Source organism: Pogona vitticeps, chromosome 1, assembly GCF_051106095.1.
Source record: "Pogona vitticeps strain Pit_001003342236 chromosome 1, PviZW2.1, whole genome shotgun sequence".
NCBI lineage: Eukaryota > Metazoa > Chordata > Lepidosauria > Squamata > Agamidae > Pogona > Pogona vitticeps.
In genome coordinates, this window is record NC_135783.1 from 97,236,182 (window position 1) to 97,256,993 (window position 20,812).

Genomic DNA, 20,812 nt, shown 5'->3' on the forward strand with positions numbered 1-20,812 from the left:
AGAGAGAGAAATTAAAGAAGTCAGTCACACACAGAGATGTCTACCAGCAGAGTCCTCTACACACCTCACTCCATACACCAACTCTTGGACAATACCCCTTTTATTAACCTTACAGATTGTTGATAGCATACAGATAGTTGATAGCATACAGCTTAGCAACCTTGGGGAGCCCCCTCCCCATAGAGACAACAAGAACTGTTACGACAACCAGATAAATAGAGGAGAATAACAAAAGGGGACAAACAAGAAATCTCTTCCAGAAGATCCAAGAAATCAAAGGGAAATTTGAGTCTAGATTAGGAATCCTGAATGACCAACAGGGCAGCACACTATCTGACCAGAAGACAATAAAAATAAAGTGGAAATAGTAAACTGAAGATCTATACAGAAGAGATAAAAGGATGATAGACTCCTTTGAAGAAGAATCCTATGATGAAGAACCCTTCCTAAAGAGTGAAGTGAAAGCTGCTCTGAAAGCGTTAGGAAGAAATAAATCATCAGGGGTAGATGGACTACTGATAGAACTAATTCAAACTACAGAGTTAGAATCTGTCAAAATCCTAACAAGAATATACCAAAATAATATGGAAAGTGAATCAAAGGTCAACAGACTAAAAATGTTTGATACAAATTCCAGTCCCAAAGAAGGGAGATTGTAAGGAGTGAAATAAGCATAGGACCATTGCTTTAATTTCCCACACAAGTGATGCTCAAGATGTTGCAACAAAGGTTTTTATCTTACATGGAGCGAGAAATGCCTGATGGTCAAGTATGATTCTAAAAAAGAAGAGACATTCAAGTTCATATTGCAAATATCTGTTAGAAAGATGAACAATTGGGTCCTAGATCAAATCAAGCCTAAACTATCTGTGGAGGCAAAAAAAAAGTTGAAACTGAGGCTGTCCTACCTTGGGCACATCATGAGAAGGCAGAGTTCTCTAGAGAAGAGAGTAGTGCTGTGACAGCTTGAAGGCAGCAGGAAAGGGGGAAGATCAAATATAAAATGGATTGACTCCCTAAAGGTAAGTTTTTGTTTACAAGAACTGAGTGAAGCAGTTGAGGACAGGACATTTTGAAGATCATTCACTCATAGGGTCACAATAAGTCATCAGCAACTTGACGGCATGTAACAACAACAATAGTTAATGAAGATAGCCTTCTGTCAAGCAACTGTGGAGTGAATAAGTGGAATTGGTGGCAATAACAGTAATGTTGAAGTGCATGTATAATTTAAAAAAGGAGTACTCTAGACCAGTGGTCTCCAACCTTGGGCCTCCAGATGTTCTTGGACTTCAACTCCCAGAAATCCTGGCCAGCAGAGGTGGTGGTGAAGGCTTCTGGGATTGTAGTCCAAGAACTTCTGGAAGCTCAAGGTTGGGGACCACTGTTCTACACAAACAGCCAAAAAGAACAAGACAAATGGGAGGAGCTGATTGCTAAGACTTGCCTTTTTAAGTATTCTTCCAGATACGCTGACTCAGAACTCCTGAAATAAACTCCTGACAGGAACTTTAACTCTATTTCTCCCATGAGTGATATACAAGTGAATATTATGCGGTAATTTCCCCTTCCCATATAGACCATTGGCTACTTGAAATGCAAACAGCATGTGGAAAGCAAAGGATGCATTGCTAATTCTCTAAAGCGAGGGCAGGTGATCTTGGCAGGTCTGAAGGCCTATTTTCATTTTGTCTGGTGGTGGAGAGACCACACTACAAGAACAACAAACCACCAGAAACTGATGGTCCAGCTTTCTGGCTTCTTCCACATTAATTGCTATTTGTTTGTTATTTCCCAGTACTGTATTGCCTCAATAGTTAAGAGATGGTTGAATCTTTTTCCATTTCTTTAATGACATGTTTGTAAAATTCTCCTTGGTTCATATTCGGTGCATACACATTTACTAATGTGTATTCTTCTTCCCCCATTTGTCCTTGGATTATCAAATATCTGCCATTACTATCTTTTATTATTTCTTTTACTACAAATTCACAATGTTTAGATATTAATATTGCTACCCCTCTAGATTTGGATGTCCCAAATGTTTTTTCATATATATGTATATTTTGCAATTTCAATTCATTGACTCCATCCTTTAATTGATGTGTCTCTTGTAGATAGATAATGTCAACTCTACTTTTTTTTAATAATAATTCTATTTTCCTTCTCTTTAATACAGCTCCTAGGCCTTTCACATTTAAAGTGGCTACTCTTATGTTTTTCCCCATATCTGTTCAATCTTTTGCTTCTTAGTTGGTCCCTTTGTGCAATTCCCAAAACATAAACAAAAACAACAAAAAAAATTAAATTCACCTCTTTCTAATTCTCTATCCCTACCCTTCCTCCCTACATATAAACATTTTTCCTCCCTCCAGCTTCCCCGCATCTCACTAATGTTAAACACGCGATCTGGGAGGGGGGGAGACGCCACTCCCACCAGTCTGGACCCCAGCCGAACCTCCACCTCCTTTTCACCCCACATCATATATTTATTCACATATATATATCCAAATGCCTTCCCTTTTTTATTTGTTCAATCCCATCTTAATCGGACAATCCAGAGCAATAACAAAACAAAACAAACCAATAACAATAACCAAAACTTCCGCCACTTTCTTTTTTTTTCCTTCTTTTTTTTAAACCCATATATGTGTGCACATACTTGTAAAACACATGCTTATAATTAGAAAAAGGGAAAAAAACCCCAAAACAAACACACAAGTTCTTTGTTTATTAAAAAAAAAAGAAAATAAAAAGGAAGAAAGATTAAACAAACAAGCAAACAAACAAACCAAAAAAACCAGAGTTTTCCCCAAAATTCCCCCCCTTACCAAAAAGAAAAAAGAAAAAAGAAAAAAAGAAAAAAAAGAAGGAAAGAGAGAGGAGAAGAGAAAAAAGAAGAAAAAAGGAGGGGAATTGGGGGGGAAAGGAAAAAAGGGGCAATGGGCAGGAGGGAAAAAAGTAGGGAGATTAGGGAGAGAAAAAAAACAGATTATTTCAGCATCCTATAATGTCTCTTAGTCTCTTCCAATCAAAAAAAAAATTCAAAAATAAAAAAAAAATTCTAATGGTATCTTCTTTTTCAAATTAACTGTCTTTAAAAAAAGGGAAAAGGGGACAATAGGCAGGGGGGAAAAGAAAGAAAATAGGAGGGGGGAAAAAACCCAGATTATATCAACATCCAATGGTTCCCTTAGTCTCTTCCAATCAAAATTTTTTTCAAAAAAAAAATAAAAAAAAATCTTCTGAGGGTATCTTCCAAATCAGCTGTCCTTACAGAGCTACTTGCTTGCTTGTCTCTTGCACACTCTGGTCCCAAATTCCCCAAGCCAATAACAAATGTTTTCCTTCGTCAAAAGAGTGTATTTTGTGTAGGGTTCCATCCTTCCATATTTTCAAAAAAACAGGATAACCCCAGTTGTATCTCTTGCCATTCTTAGTTAGGATTGAAGTAATAGGTTTCATTGTTTTCCTCCATTGAATAGTTTCAGAGCTTGTTTGTTATTTCCCAGTACTGTATTGCCTCAATAGTTAAGAGATGGTTGAATCACCCATAGCTCTATGTAATAGAAACTAACAAGCAGCCACTAATTTTACATAGAAGGAAGTCATATTCTGGGATATAGTTAATCCAACTGAAAACATCCTCATATACTGTATTTGAGTCAATTAAGACCCAGCATTGCAAGTTTTCAATTCAATTCTTACTCATGGAGACCCCATCAAAATAAAAATTAAAGATACAGGAGAGTCCTGGGTCCAATGGTGTTAGCTCTAATCCGTATTTGTCACTATCCATGGGGGAGCTTGGAACCAATCTCCTGTGGATACAGGGTTTTGTTGTTGTTGTTTTGTGTGTGTGTGTGTGTGTGTGTGTGTGTGTGTAATTATAAATATATAAAAATTAGTTAGTTAGTTAGTTAGTTAGTTAGTTAGTTAGTTAGTTAGTTAGTTAGTTAGTTAGTTAGTTAGTTAGTTAGTTAGTTAGTTAGTTAGTTAGTTAGTTAGTTAGTTAGTTAGTTAAAACATATACCACCCCATAATGCAACACACTCTCTGGACAGTTTACAACAAAGCAAGAATAAATACAAAACGATACACAAAAACACATCAACAAAAACCAATCAATAAAACCATTGGCTTTTCTATTAAAATTTTGTATTCAAGGCAACTATCAAACATTATTAAAACAGTTGGAAACAGATAAAAAGCAAAAAAGAAATTTGACAATGGAAGCAATGAAAATAATCACAATAATTTAAAATGGTTACAAATACAATCACCATAATAACCTTAGAACTGCAGCTCTGAAAGGGACCCTATGGCTCATCAAGTCCAGCCCCTGTCAAGGAGGCACAGTGAGGAATTGAACTCCCAATATCAGGTTGCACAGCCAGATACCTAACAATAATCCATAAGACCCACAGTGATAAAGGTGATAAAATGTCCGATTAGGACTCAGGAAATCAGGTTTCAGCCTTCACTCAACTAGGGAAATTCACTGGATTCTACCAATGGTGAACCACTCCATGAACATCTCAAGTACTGTACCTTGAAAATGCCATTAGGTCAGTATAAGTCAGAAGTAGCTTGATAGTACATAACAACAAATCCATAATCAAAACAGATTAAAAGCAGTAGAGATGTTCTCACTCTGGAAGAGAGTTAAGTACATGAAGTCTACAATAAAAACCATCCTAGCTGACCATAAAACACACACCCATTCAAGACAGTTTCTGCCATGTCCCAATGGAACAGGGACATCTAACATTCCACCTCAACCATTTGCCCTTTCTACTATCCAAATTTCCACAAAGCTTTTTTGACCATGGGGAACATAGTCTGAACACATGAGAAAGGTTAAACACAGTCACTACAAACCAGAGTCTACTATCATTTCCACCATGGGAGAGGTAAATATTATTCATTTACTACAATATCTGCCTCCCATCCAGAGGATGCTCAAATGCAGACGTCAGGAATTGCCCCCAACAAGGGATGGAAACAAAAGCAAGAGACTTGGAAGAGCACAGAGATGGCAATGCTCTCTCAGTCATTTACCTACTACCACCTACTATGTGTCCATGCGTTTCTTGGCACAAGGGAAGAAAATCAAGGATTTTCCCACGCTCATTACACATCTAGGTCCTGCCAAAGTAATTCTGCCAAAGTACAACTTCTTCTGCCACTGCATTATTATGATACGGCCACTCAAAAATAATGAAGATGACTTCCCTCTCTATATGAACTTGCTAACTTCCTAGGTTTTTGTTGTTCGGGGCCTCTAATAAACCTTTAAAAACACAACTGTCCCTTCCCCCTTGTTTTCTTGCAGAACCTGCTGCTGGGCAATTTCTCAACAGCAATTTTCAACAGGAAGCTGCTGGGAAGAAGGGGGATAACCTTGTGTTTGCTTTTCCTTCTGACTTTTCTTTTTTACTCTCTGTGGTAGCAGTTTGGATTTTAGCTTCATAAGAGTTGATGATTTATAGGAAAAAATGCAGTTCTTCCTAATTTGCATGTAGCCATTATTTTGTTCAGTGGTGTTTTTGCGCTTTTCTGGGTTTGGTCCGCCAGAAGACATAGTCCTGGATGCATGTGAGATCACTTTTTAATCTGAAACACAACAAATTAATCACAACACAAGCACATTCTGGCAAGCTGCCATTTTTCATTCCCCCTCACATGAACCAAGGGACGTCAGATGCCCTTACCTTTGAGAACAGAAATGTATTGTCGGCTTTCCCCATCTGTGGGGTAGTTCCTGAATTCTATATCTTCTCCATCTTTCAGTTCTACCTTATCATAACCATACCAGCCAAGGAGCTCATTCATGGTGTTTTCTGCAAAGTTCTGAAAGAGAAGAATTACCTACTTATTTATGTAATCAATAATCATTAGGAACGAAGAGATGAATGCATAAATTGAAATCTATTTGCACTGTACCATGAAATAGCAGCTTTGTCCCACCTCCTCTAGACTAATGTTCATTTATCAAGTCACGTACATAGAATGTAATGCATTTAAATCTTTGAATGACACATGTAATTATGACAAACCTTCATGAATTTGCAATTTAAAGAAAAATATGAGGGGAAAGAGAGCTATTTGTCATTTCTTGCACATGAATTGATAGTCAGTGATATATTTAGCACATATTTTTCACAAAACCTGTGCTACCATAAAATGTTTTAAAGCACATCAGAAAAGCAATAGAAGGACAAAGATTGTTTCTCAAGCACTAATCAATCAATCTTGCTAGATTACAGCTATTCACATTAGTACAGGCTAATGACTCAATCAAAGACTGACCTATAAACCAGGTCTGATGAAATTATAACCCAGATCTAACAAAATTACAAATCAAATACTTTTAGTAAACAAAACTAAGGAAGCCTGATAGGATATATGAATGCTGGAAATGTTAAAGAAATTGGCTTCCTTAGTTTTGGGTCTTCCACTCCAGGAAGCAGTGGAAGACAGGAGGACCTGGCATGCTCTGGTCCATGGGGTCACGAAGAGTCGGACACAAGTTAACAACTCAACAACAACAACAACAACAACAACAACAACAACAACAACAACAACAACAACAACAACAACATATCCTGATAGCCAAGGGTCTCCACAGGAATTTTTCCAGAGGGAGGCGGGGCTTTGTTGCGGTGCTGCCAGCAACTCCAGAGAGGAGCTCTCTGGAAAAAGCTGGAACCCTCCGGCCCGGGATCCCCCTTTTGAAATGGGGATCAAAGGAGAGTCTAGAAGAAGTCTCTCTGAAGCAGATGGTGAGCAGCAGAAGGAGAAGAAAGGGAGGCAGACCCGGACTTTTTTCTTCTGAAGAAATCACCGTGCACGGACTGGAGCGGGCGCCATTTTTTGGCACTGAGCCGCGAGGAACCCTTTACCGGGGGAGAGGAGAGCAATCAATATAAACTAATAATATATAACAAGTAAGTAAGCCGAAGCCTCTGATTTATGAAACAGCCTCATTAAGCTAAAATAAGAATGAAAATATTTGGCGGAAAGAATAAATGCAGCAGCGGGTTTATCTTATCAGTCTGACTCAAAAGCGAAACTAAGCTTCTCCAAGTGAACTGTTAAAACGCCAGGCTGATTCTAAAGCCGAGAGTCTGAGATGGAAAAATAAATCTTATGTTTCTGGAGAAGAATCCCAGACAGCAACACCGTCTGACTGGATTTAAGAGACTTCGGTGGATGCAGTGTGGCTGGGATACATTACTCTTTGCCTTCTCTGGACTTTGTGAACTATAAATAATAGAATCTGGTGGTTTTCGAGAGAAGGAGCTGACGTGGCCGACTGGACTAAGGAGCATTAAGGGGTTAATGAAGATCACAAGACGAGCTCCAAGGACAATCTACTGGACAGTTTGAGACTCTGTGACTGTTGTTTTGTTTGTGACCGCGTGTGAGTCTAATAATAGAAGCTTGCTGAACTCAGGAGAAGAAATAACTGCGACACGGTTCTAATTGATATTGTATTTGCTGGGCTAAAAGTTGATTTTTATACTACAATATTTGGACAAAGATTGGAGGGAGATCTAAGGGGAGGTTTATGATGAGGGGTTTGAATTGTTGATAAAATTGTGGAAACTGTGGAAGGATTTCTAGGGGGTAATTATTGTGATATTTATACAAACCCCAAAGCCTGAGATGGACCCCAAAAATTCAAAAGAACAAATGGAGACTTGGTCTGTTCAATCCCAAAGTTCTGGAATAGTGGTTCAAGAAATAGAAAAGGAATGGCAGATTAATATACAAAGGCTAATATTATCAGGGTTCCAGCAAGTGAATGCAGGTCTTAGCAAAATAGAAGATTTGATGAAAGGGACGAAAGAGGGGACAGTAGATGCCAAACAAAACTTAAATGAAGTTGTACAGACTTTAGAATCGTCTGTATTAGACATGACACCAGGTAATATGAATGCAGTAGAGAGTTATCCAGTGACCCATGCAGCTTCCAAAATTAAAAAGCATTATGACAAAAATCTTAAGGAGGCAGAGATACTGAAACCAGACAATTTTATGGTGAAAATATGGGAAGTGAAAAAAATGGATATTCTGTCAGATGGGCTGAAAGACTGTTCAATTCAAAAAGAAACTGAACGATGGGATGTATTGTATAAATGGCAGCAGCTACCAGACAATGTTGGAATAACATAGAATAAAATTAAAATTAAATGATAAGATAAAAGCAGGAGGGTAATCAAACTGTGAAAAAAGCAAAAAGTTGATATGTATTAGTAATATGAATTGATTGGATGATGTTATACTTTATGCTCTCCTATCCCCCAAAACCATTTTTCCTTGCCTATCCCCTCTTTCTTTTTGTACCCTCTATTCCTGTTCCTAAATAAAATAATAATAAAATTTTAAAAAAAAAGGAATTTTTCCAGAGGGAGGCAAAGTTGCCTAATGATACATAAGCATGTGCCACATGCTTAGCACACACTGCTACAACAAACCTGTGCATTTTCCTTGTAAGTTTGTGCACACATGTTTTGACACACACTCACACAACATCGTATACAATCATATTCAAAAAATGGAAAGAAAATTCTCAAAACGTAACTATTTGACAGCATTAATGCAGAAGAAAAGAGTTATTGTGAACTCAATTTATGTAGAAAGAGGGACATTTTTTAAAAATTAAGACAAAGTTTGGCCAGTCCTCATGACCAAACACAGCAAGCAAAGCAAAGTGTTCTGCTTATATACCACCCCACACTGCCTAAAGCATGCTCTGGGTACTCAATTTACTAACCTTGGAAGGCTGAGTGAACCTCAAGACAACTAATGACCTGGGATTGAACCTGAGTCATGAGCAAAGTTTTGGCTGCAGTATTTCAGCTTAACCACTGTGCCACAAGGCTCCCAGGATTGAATAATGTGTTGCATACTACAGAATCTGGGTCTGGCAGTCATCATCCAAACATCAAGTACGAATTGACTAATTCAAACCATATTATAGATGCTTTCATACACCTGTGGTAGGTTTAGAAGATAGGGACCAGTCTAGGAAGATAATGGCTTCAGGGCACATGATGAAATCATCTTGCTGAAGATGAGCAGATCTGGGCCTGGTCAGGGCTTAAATGGGAAACAGCATAGGAACCCCATGTGTGCCTCATCCAGTTCGAGATGGAAGAGAGGCAGAACATATTTTAAATATATCAAATAAGCAGCAACAAATTGCATGGGTCTTTTCCATTCAAAAGGCACCTGACAGCTGGTCTAGAATAGGTTCAGTATGACGCACACAACTGGCCCTAGCAACAAAGTTCTTCTATTCTGACTCTTAACATTCAAAATTTTATTCTGGAATACCACCAGAAAGTTACAGTTTCCATGCCATTCGTTTTATGTACAAACAGACCTAAAGCCTCTGAAATTCTTAGGCTTATGTTCAAGTCTATCTTCTTGCTCTGTGATGTAATTTTTTTTTAATATGGACTATAAATACAGTATGTTTTATTCAGGTAAGCATTTGATAATTTCTCTGGGAACTACAGGGCAGTCAGCCTGACATCAATCCCAGGCAAAATTCTGGATCAGACCATAAAGCAGTCATTCTGCAAGCACCTAGAAAACAATGCAGTAATTAGAACCCAAGGTAGATTTGTCAAGAACGAATCCCGCCAAACTAATTTGGTATCATTTTATGATCAGGTCACCTCTGTGATAGAGGGAATGCTGTAGACGTAGTATATTTTGACTTCAGCACAGTTTTTGACAAAGTGCCCCATGATATCCTGATTAACAAGCTAACTAGATGTGGGCTGGATAGATCAAGTGTCAGGTGGATAAACAATTGGCTACAGAATCGTACTCAGAGGGTGATGATTAATGGGCCCTTCTCTAACTGAGAGGAGGTAACAAGTGGGGTACCACAAGGCTCAGCCCTGGGCCTGGGGCTCTTCAATATTTTTATTAATGACTTGGATGAGGGAATGCAGGGAATGCTTGTCAAATTTGCAAATGATACCAAATTGGGCGGAATAGCTAATACCCTAGAAGACAAACAAAATTCAAAATGATCTTGATAGGATGGAGCACAGGGCCGAAAGCAACAGAATGAAATTCAACAGGGATAAGTGCGAAGTACAGTGGTGCCTCACATAGCGAGGTTAATCCGTTCTGGATTAACCTTCGCTATAGCGAAACATCGCTAAACGGAATTAAAAAAGCCATAGAAACGCATTGAACTTCGTTCAATGCGTTCCTATGGCTTGAAAACTCACCGTTCAGCGATGTTTCTTCATAGCGCCGCCATTTTCGCGCCCTCGTTAAGCGAGGGCAGGGCGCGAAAATGCGGCGCGGACCTTCCGGCGGCCATTTTGGAACCGCCGATCAGCTGTTCTCCCCGGCTTCATTATGCGAAGATCGCTAAGCGAATCGCTTAGCGATCTTCGCAAAGCGAAAAAAACCCATAGGGGCCATCGCTGAGCGAATGCTCCAGCGATGGCCCAGAGTGCCTCGTTAAGCGATTTCATCGCTCAGCGAGGCACTCGTTAAGCGAGGCACCACTGTACTGCACTTCGGAAAAAGAAACCAATTGCACAGTTACAAGATGGGGGATACCCAGCTCGGCAAAACTAAGAGCGAGAAGGATCTTGGAATTGCTGTAGATCACAGGCTAAATATGAGCCAAGAGTGTGATGTGGCTACAAAAAAGGCAAATGCTATTTTAGGTTGCATTAATATAAGTATAGTTTCCAAATCCCGTGAGGTGCTAGTCCCCCTCTATTCAGCACTAGTTAGGTCTCACCTTGAGTATTGCGTTTAGTTCTGGACACCACACTTCAAGAAGGATGCTAACAAATTGAAACAAATTCAGAGGAGGGCGACAAAGATGAGTAGGGGGCTGGAAACCAAGCCTTATGAAGAAAGGCTGAAAGAACTGGGCATGTTTAGCCTGGACAAAAGAAGACTGAGGGTTGATATGAGAGCACTTTTCAAATATTTGGAAGGCTGTCATTCAGAGGAAGGGCAGGATCTGTTCTTGATCAGCCCAGAGTGCAGGACATGCAACAATGGGCTCAAGTTAAAGGAAACAAGATTTTGGTTGAATATCAAGAAAAACTTCCTGTTATAGCAGTACGACAGTGGAACCTCAGGAGTGGGTGAGTGCTCCAACACTAGAGGCATTCAAGAAAAACTTAGATAACCACCTGCCAGATATGCTTTGATTGTATTCCTGCATGGAGCAGGGGGTTGGATTTGATGGCCTTGTAGGCACGTTCCAACTACACTTTTCTTTGATTCTATTATTTCTTTATCTTATATTAACTATTATTCATGTTTTACTGCTGATATTGTTATGTCACGTCTCTGTGTGTCCATGTGTGTGCACACCTTTCTAAGCTTTTATTGTATGCCACTTGGGCAGCATATTTCTGTAAAAAAAGCAATTTAAAATAAAATGAGATAAATACATATTAATGCAACATGAGAGTTCCTATAGTTCGGTGGTTAATACTAGACTTAGGCAATGGAATCATTCACAGGCTTGTGAGAATCCTTATGTACATAACTGACCAAGATAAGAGATGTTTTGCACTATGATTGTCTAAACACAGTCCTGCTCAGTCCTGCACTAACTTTGGCAAGACTATGAGTTGGCTCTGGTGCTCAATAGCTAGACTATTTTGCCCCATGTCCTGCCTCTGTTGTTGCCACAGCTAAGAATCATTTGCAGCAAAATAGGTTGCATGCTCTTTTCCCAGGCAGCAGCAGAACCTGTGGGATGACAGCAAAGGGAAAGTACTAGCGCTAAGGGCTGCTTCCACTTAGCAGCCCCACTAAGAAAATAAAGGAGCAATGGGTTAACTTATTTTAAGAAAGAAGAGAGAAGGGATAAGCCCCTTCCTCTTTGAAGTGGCTGGGTATGACAGGTGGTGAATTTGCAGAGGTTCCCTTAATGACCCTGAGGCAAGAAAAGAGAAGTCCTGAGGGAAGACTGAAAGCTCTCCTCCTTCATGGCATTTTGACCGGCGGCTTGTCTACACATGACAATTCAAGCTCCTCACTGGATTGGTCTAAATAGGGCTGGTCAAGTTCCAGTATGCCATGTGGTGTGATTCTCTCATTCAAATGGTATACACACCTCAAGTGACTTTATTTGGTCCACCTCCTTTGGCTGTCACATTGTCATATCCTGAAGTGGCTTAAGAAGAGAGCCACTTCAGGATATTGGCAAATTAAATACTTTCTCTGCACCTCTGTGTAGGTGCAGAGGAGGGGACTCTATTAGGGCACACCATTGTTTAATTGGACACTTTCTTTAAAAATTAAAAAAATAGAAAACTTCCTCCTGGAAGCAGGAGAAGACAAGAGGGGGTAATGAGGGCCTTTAAAAATTTCTTTGACTTGTCTTAAAGGTCTGCTCAAGAACTTGTCTGCAGCCAAAATCCACCTTTAAGACAAGAGAATCTATGTATACAGGACCTATGGAACTAGAGGTTGAACACAAAATCATTCTACAATAATATATATAATACATTATATATTCAAAATTTCTTAGTCTTCTCTGACAATAGCAGTCCCCAAAGCCTTAGAAATACAATGTACAATGTTCTATAATTATGGCTGGAGATTGAAAAAAAAAAAGGATTTTGAGATGCTCCTAATGCAGCTGTTTGAGGAAACATATTATCCTCATAAATTATAAACTAATAATGAAAATGTTCTTGAAGTACCTTATTCCTATATGGCAAAAACAGTACTATCCATTACTAAGAAGAAAATATTAACAGCATGTTTTGCAAAAGCTGAAGAGATACTTCAAAGAAGAAAAAGAAATAGGGGCAAAAACTAAGGTAGTAGAGGCCTCAGAAATTTGCTTATAATACGTACAGTATGGACTAAGCATGCTGTGGAGGCACAGAATGCTATCTGTCTGTTGAGGGTCAAACAGAAAACCAAGGAGGTGTGTCAATGGAATGGAGTATTGTAGAAGAAGACATGGCTGATTGGCTGCGAAAAATGGCTGGTATTGTTCCATATTCAGAGGAAAGACAAAACAATGGAAGACTTTGTTATGCATGTAAAAATAAAAAGTGAACTTTGTAGATTTTTTTTCAAAGAACATGTTAATTTTTACTAAAAGGATTCACCTGCTTCTGGGGGGGGGGGACCATCCAGCTCTGTTAAATTATTTCATTATATATAAGGTACCAAATATCCAGAAGAAATTTACTATTGCCCTCTTTTACACAGTGCTAACAAGAGTCAGCTGAAGTGTCATTTCCATTGTCCATGAAAGATCGTTCATCAGTGTCACCTTCTATAAATGCTGCTGCCCACTAGCTGCCCTTCAGAAATTTATACACACATACACCAACACCATTGTTTTTATTGCTTTTTAGTGATGGCCGACTCTTCATGACCCCATGGAACCAGAGCACACCAGGCCCTCCTGTCTTCTACTGCCTCCCAGAGTTGGGTCAAATTCATGTTGGTAGTTTCGATGACTAACCAACCATCTCATCTCCTATCGTCCCCTTCTCCTCTTGCCTTCACACTTTTCCAACATCAGGGTCTTTTCCAGGGGGTCTTCTCTGCTCATGAGATGGCCAAAGTACTGGAGCCTCAGCTTCAGGATCTGTCCTTCCAGTGAGCACTCAGGCTTCATTTCCTTCAGAACGGATAGGTTTGTTCTCCTTGCAGTCCAGGGGACTCTCAATAGCGTCCTCCAGCACCACAATTCAAAAGCATCACTTCTTTGGTGGTCAGCCTTCTTTATGGTTCAGTTCTCACTTCCGTACATCGCTACTGGAAAAACCATAGCTTTGACTATCTGGACCTTTGTTGGCAAGGTGATGTCTCTGCTTTTTAAGATGTTGTCTAGATCTATCATCGCTTTCCTCCCCAGAAGCAGCCATCTTTTAATTTCGTGGCTGCTGTCACCATCTGCAGTGATCATGGAGCCCAGGAAAGTAAAATCTTCTCCATATCGTCTCCTTCTATTTGCCAGGAGGTGATGGGACCAGTGGCAATGATCTTAGGTTTTTTTATGTTGAGTTTCAGACCATTTTTTGCACTCTCCTCTTTCACCCTCATTACATGGTTCTTTAATTCCTCCTCACTTTCTGCCATCAGAGTGGTATTGTCTGCATTTCTGAGGTTATTGATATTTCTTCCGGCAACCTTAATTCTGGCTTGGGATTCATCCAGTCCAGCCTTTCGCATGATGTATTCTGCATATAAGTTAAATAAGCAGGGAGACAATATACAACCTTGTTGTGCTCCTTTCCCAATTTTGAACCAATCAGTTGTTCCATATCCAGTTCTAACTGTTGCTTCCTGCCCCACATACTGTATAGATTTCTCAGGAGATGGGTAAGGTGGTCAGGCACTCCCATTTCTTTAAGGACTTGGCGTAGTTTGCAGTGGTCCACCAAGTCAAAGGCTTTTGCATAGTCAATGAAGCAGAAGTAAATGTTTTTTCTGGAGCTCTCTGGCTTTCTCCATAATCCAATGCATGTTAGGAATTTGGTCTCTAGTTCCTCTGCCCCTTCGAAATTCAGCTTGTACTTCTGGGAGTTCTCAGTCCATATACTGCTGAAGCCTACCTTGTAGGACTTTGAGCATAACCTTGCTAGGATGTGAAATGAGTGCAATTGTACGGTAGTTGGAACATTCTTTGGCACTGCCCTTCTTTGGGATTGGGGTTAGGGTTAGGGTCTTTTTCTTTGTCGCATCGGACTTTCCTTTCACTTCCAGGTGTGTCCGCAGCTGAGCGTCCTTTCGGCTTTGGCCCAACCACTTCATTACTTGTAGTTGTCCTCCTCTCTTCCTCAGTCGCATGTTGGATGCCTTCTGACCTGAGGGGCTCATCTTCCAGCATCATATCTTTTAGCCTTTTGTTTCTGTCCATGGAGTTTTCTTGGCAAGATACCATAGTGGCTTGCCAGTTCCTGCTCCAGGTGGATCATGCTGAGTCAGAACTCTCCACTATGACCTGTCCGTCTTGGGTGTCCCTGCAAGACAGGCAGGTCATGGTGGAAGGGGCATATTCCTTCTCTGTTCTCTCTTGAAATAAGTTAACCTATTGCCCATAGCTTATTTGAATTACTCAAGCCCCTTCACCATAACAAGGCAGCAATCCGTGAAGAGGACCAACACCATAGCAACTATCAATTCCCTTCTGCTAATATGGCTCTTGATCCTGAAGAGAGTCAGTGCACCTCAGCCTGGTGTCTTCGTTTTAACCATACCACCTCAGGTGATCCTGCTGCAAGCCCAGAGTCATAAGAATCCAGCCTCATGAAGACATTGCTGTCAGCTTTCCTGACACAGTAAAAAAAAAACATCACCATGTTATCATGTACTTACAAGAAATAAATAAATAAAAAGCCTGAGACTTGGAAAGGCAGAGATGAAGGAACTAGAAAAGGTCATCAAGAATAAGGAAGTGTCATTGGAGGCCAAGGCCAGGACCGTCCACAGTATTGTACAGTATTCCAAATTACTCTGTAGAAGCTGGACAGCGAAGAAAGCCAAGGGGGGGTGAGGGAGATTCGTTCAAACCATGGTACTGCAGGAGAGCTTAACAGATACTATGGATTGACACATGTGATCTCTTGAGCAGATGCAGAAAGATAATGAGGGATTTGTGAGCGTGCAAGGCATCATCCCTCTCACCTCTTGCCTTTTATCTCAGGAACGCATGGGCACACAGGGCAATGGCAGCACATTTTCCCCCAGAAAAGTCTCTCCAAGACACTTTTTTTATTTTTTAAGCTTCTCCTCCTGGGCAACACAACTTTTAAAAAAAAACAGCTTAACTAGCACAGCTCCAAGTCAGAAGCTGGCTATCAAGACAGGAAAAATTATGTCTCATTGCCTCTTAAGGTAGTTCTTTCAACAGTGCCACCTGCAAGACTGAAAGAAAAACTACAAGTGGCCACTTAAATCGAACAGACTCAAATTCCCTGGTGTCGCTTCAGAACAGTAATGTATACATTACTGAAACAGCGACGTCTGCGTTGGCTTGGGCACGACGTGAGAATGGCTGACGGTCGGATTCCAAAAGATCTCCTGTATGGAGAATTAGTGCAGGGAAATTGCCCCAGAGGGAGACCACAGTTGTGATACAAGGATATCTGCAAGCGGGATCTGGAGGCCTTAGGAATGGACCTCAACAGATGGGAAACGTTGACATCTGAACGTTCAGCCTGGAGGCAGGCGACGCATCATGGCCTCTCCCATTTTGAAGCAACACTTGTCCAGCAGGCCGAGACAAAGAAGCAGTCCCGAAACCAACCAAATCAGGGAGCTGGACAAGGGACAAATTGTATTTGTCTTCAGTGTGGAAGGGATTGTCACTCTCGAATTGGCCCTCTCAGTCACACTAGATGCTGTTCCAAGTCCTCTATTCAGAGCACGTTACCATAGTCTCTCAAGACTGAAGGATGCCTAATCAAACTTCAGAGCAAGTGAATGTGAGTGAATTTGCATTTCTCTTACTGTGTAAGTATGAGATGGATTGACTCAATAAAGCATCAGCCTTTATTTTGAAAGAACTTGGCAGGGTTGTTAATGACAACTAGAGAGGGGCATGAACCGCTGGTTCTGCAGTTTAGTTGGGTTCATTTACTAGCCGCACAGCTGATCTGTGGTTTGGTGCCCCGTTTTGTCTGTCGGGTGCCCACACAGCGACAGTGTGCTGGCTTCCCTGCCCTGCCCTGCCTTCTCCAGGCTCTACATCTGAATGGGTGGCCCCTGGAGGTGGCAGGGCACCACACTGCAGATCAGCTGTGTGGCCAGTAAACAAACTGCACCAAACCACTAAGCGGTTCATGCCCATCTCTAAACAGAATCTTATGAAGGTCACTTATTCATAGGGTCACTGTAAGTTAGACTTGACAGGACGTACCAAAAACAGTATTTCAGGCAGTATAGTTTCTACAGGATGGACACATATTTTAAATAACAGAACATCTGCCCAGCAGGCAACTGTAAGTACTCATGTAAAGTATGAGGCAATTTAGGTTAAATCTGCTTTTAAAAAAAACACTCAATTTTTCACCTCACCCCAAAATATGAAAATATGGTGATAACATGAAACTAAAAGCTGCAGTTTGTATAAACTGCAATGCAAGTAAGCACTATTATGAAACATGTAAAGAATTTTTTTAAAAAAATATGCATGCCACTACAGAAAAAAGCTTTACAATCAAAGAAATAGAGCTATTTTTGAATGCCATCTAAGAGAAGTCTGTAAACACAAATTACTGAATTATCAAACTAACCACTAATGCCACATACATGATAGAAGCAGGGGTGCAGACAAATATACAGTAATAATCAAAAACAAAATATAAGGAACAAACATTAAATAGTCAAATCTGGTTCTAAAATGCTCTAATAAGAGAATAATCACAGACTGAGAAAACAGCACTTTTCTCTGTTACACAAAAAGGAAAACATTTTTCATTGTTGTAATTTTGTGTGTCCCCATGTGCACTCTTTCATGGATTGCTGCCTTGTCGTGGCGAAGGGGCTTGAGTAACTCAGAGAAGCTATGGGCTATGCCGTGCAGGGACACCCAAGACGGACAGGACATAGTGGAGAGTTCCGACTAAACGCAATCCACCTGGAGTAGGAAATGGCAAGCCACTCCAGTATCTTTGCCAAGAACGCCCCATGATCAGAAACAAAAGGCTAAAAGATATGACGCTGGAAGATGGGCCCCTCAGGTCGGAAGGCGTCCAACATGCTACTGAGGAAGAGTGGAGGACAAGTACAAGTAGCTCCAGAGCTAATGAAGTGGCTGGGCCAAAGCCGAAAGGACGCTCAACTGTGGACGTGCCTGGAAGTGAAAGGAAAATCCAATGCTGCAAAGAAAAATACTGCATAGGAACCTGGAATGTAAGATCTATGAATGTTGGGAAGCTGGAGGTGGTCAAACAGGAGATGGCAAGAATAAACATCGACATCCTGGGCATCAGTGAACTAAAATGGACAGGAATGGGCGAATTCAGCTCAGATGATTATCATATCTACTATTGTGGGCAAGAATCCCGTAGAAGGAATGGAGTAGCCCTCATAGTCAACAAAAGAGTGGGAAAAGCTGTAATGGGATACAATCTCAAAAATGATAGAATGATGTCAATACGAATCCAAGGCAGACCATTCAACATCACAATAATCCAAGTTTATGCACCAACCAGCATTGCTGAGGAGACTGAAATTGAACAATTCTATGAAGATTTACAACACCTTCTAGAACTGACACCAAAGAAAGATGTTCTTCTCATTCTAGGGGACTGGAATGCTAAAGTAGGGAGCCAAGAGATAAAAGGAACAACAGGGAAGTTTGGCCTTGGAGTTCAGAACGAAGCAGGACAAAGGCTAATAGAGTTTTGTCAAGAGAATAAGCTGGTCATCACAAACACTCTTTTCCAACAACACAAGAGGCGACTCTATACATGGAAATCACCAGATGGGCAATATCGAAATCAAATTGATTATATTCTCTGCAGCCAAAGATGGAGAAGTTCTATACAGTCAGCAAAAACAAGACCTGGAGCTGACTGCGGTTCTGATCATCAGCTTCTCATAGCAAAATTCAAGCTTAGACTGAAGAGATTAGGAAAAACCACTGGGCCACTCAGGTATAATCTAAACCAAATCCCTTATGAATACACAGTGGAAGTAAAGAACAGATTTAAGGAACTAGATTTGGTGGACAGAGTGCCTGAAGAACTTTGGATAGAGGCTCGTAACATTGTCCAGGAGGCAGCAACGAAAACCATCCCAAAGAAAAGGAAATGCAAGAAAGCAAAGTGGCTGTCCAACGAGGCCTTAGAAATAGCAGAGAGGAGAAGGGAAGCAAAATGCAAGGGAGATAGGGAAAGTTACAGAAACTTGAATGCAGACTTCCAAAGAATAGCAAGGAGAGACAAGAGGGCCTTCTTAAATGAACAATGCAAAGAAATAGAGGAAGATAACAGAAAAGGAAAGACCAGAGATCTGTTCAGGAAAATTGGACATATTGGAGGAACATTCTGCGCAAAGATGAACATGATAAAAGACAAAAATGGGAGGGACCTAACAGAAGCAGAAGACGTCAAGAAGAGGTGGCAAGAGTACACAGAGGAATTATATCAGAAAGATTTGGATATCCCGGACAACCCAGACAATGTAGTTGCTGACCTTGAGCCAGACATCCTGGAGAGCGAAGTCAAGTGGGCCTTAGAAAGCCTGGCTAACAACAAGGCCAGTGGAGGTGATGGCATTCCAGTTGAACTATTTAAAATCTTGAAAGATGATGCTGTTAAGGTGCTACATTCAATATGCCAGCAAGTTTGGAAAACTCAACAGTGGCCAGAGGATTGGAAAAGATCAGTCTACATCCCAATCCCAAAGAAAGGCAGTGCCAAAGAATGCTCCAACTACCGTACAATTGCACTCATTTCGCACGCTAGCAAGGTTATGCTCAAAATCCTACAAGGTAGGCTTCAGCAGTATGTGGACCGAGAACTCCCAGAAGTACAAGCTGGATTCCGAAGAGGCAGAGGAACTCGAGACCAAATTGCCAACATGCGCTGGATTATGGAGAAAGCCAGAGAGTTCCAGAAAAATATCTACTTCTGCTTCATTGACTATGCGAAAGCCTTTGACTGTGTGGACCACAGCAAACTATGGCAAGTTCTTAAAGAAATGGGAGTGCCTGACCACCTTATCCATCTCCTGAGAAACCTATATGTGGGACAGGAAGCAACAGTTAGAACTGGTCATGGAACAACTGAGTGGTTCAAAATTGGGAAAGGAGTACGGCAAGGCTGTATATTGTCCCCCAGCTTATTTAACTTATATGCAGAATACATCATGCGGAAGGCTGGACTGGAAGAAACCCAAGCCGGAATTAAGATTGCCGGAAGAAATATCAACAACCTCCGATATGCAGATGACACCACTCTGGTGGCAGAAAGTGAGGAGGAATTAAAGAACCTTGTAATGAGAGTGAAAGAGGAGAGTGCAAAAAACGGTCTGAAACTCAACATCAAAAAAACTAAGATCATGGCCACTGGTCCCATCACCTCCTGGCAAATAGAAGGGGAAGATATGGAGGCAGTGTCAAATTTTATCTTCCTGGGCTCCATGATCACTGCAGATGGAGACAGCAGCCCTGAAATTAAAAGGCGCCTTCTTCTTGGGAGGAAAGCGATGACAAATCTTGACAGCATCTTGAAAAGCAGAGACATCACCTTGCCAACAAAAGTCCGAATAGTCAAAGCTATGGTTTTTCCTGTCGTGATGTATGGAAGTGAGAGCTGGACCATAAAGAAAGCAGACCGCCGAAGAATTGATGCTTTTGAATTGTGGTGCTGGAGGAGGCTCTTGAGAATCCCCTGGACTGCAAGGAGAACAAACCTATCAGTTCTAAAGGAAATCAACCCTGAATGCTCACTTGAAGGACAGATCCTGAAGCTGAGGCTCCAGTACTTTGGCCATCTCATGAGAAGAAAAGAGTCCTTGGAAAAAACCTTGATGTTAGGAAGGTGTGATGGCAAGAGGAGAAGGGGACGACCGAGGATGAGATGGCTGGACAGTGTCTGCGAAGCAACCAACATGAACCTGACACAACTCCGGGAGGCAGTAGAAGACAGGAGGGCCTGGCGTGCTCTGGTCCATGGGGTCACGAAGAGTCGGACACGACTAAACGACTAAACACACATGTGCACACATGTTTGTGCACATGTAAATATGTTTGTGTAAGTGAATGCAAATAAGCAAAGTGGGAACAGGAGAAGGTGGGATGGCCAGTGGACAGATACAGCTTAAA

General features: G+C 40.9%; 1 protein-coding gene across 6 annotated transcripts in view; it reads right to left on the minus strand.

Moving 5' to 3' along the window:
- Positions 1–20,812, minus strand: part of SOBP (sine oculis binding protein homolog) — a 195,977-nt gene that overhangs the window by 158,531 nt on the left and 16,634 nt on the right. For all 6 annotated transcript variants that reach the window (XM_072998195.2, XM_078385269.1, XM_072998214.2 and 3 more), the window contains exon 2: positions 5,715–5,853. In XM_072998195.2, coding sequence (XP_072854296.1) covers positions 5,715–5,853 — 139 coding nt within the window. The remainder of the gene's footprint in view (positions 1–5,714; positions 5,854–20,812) is intronic.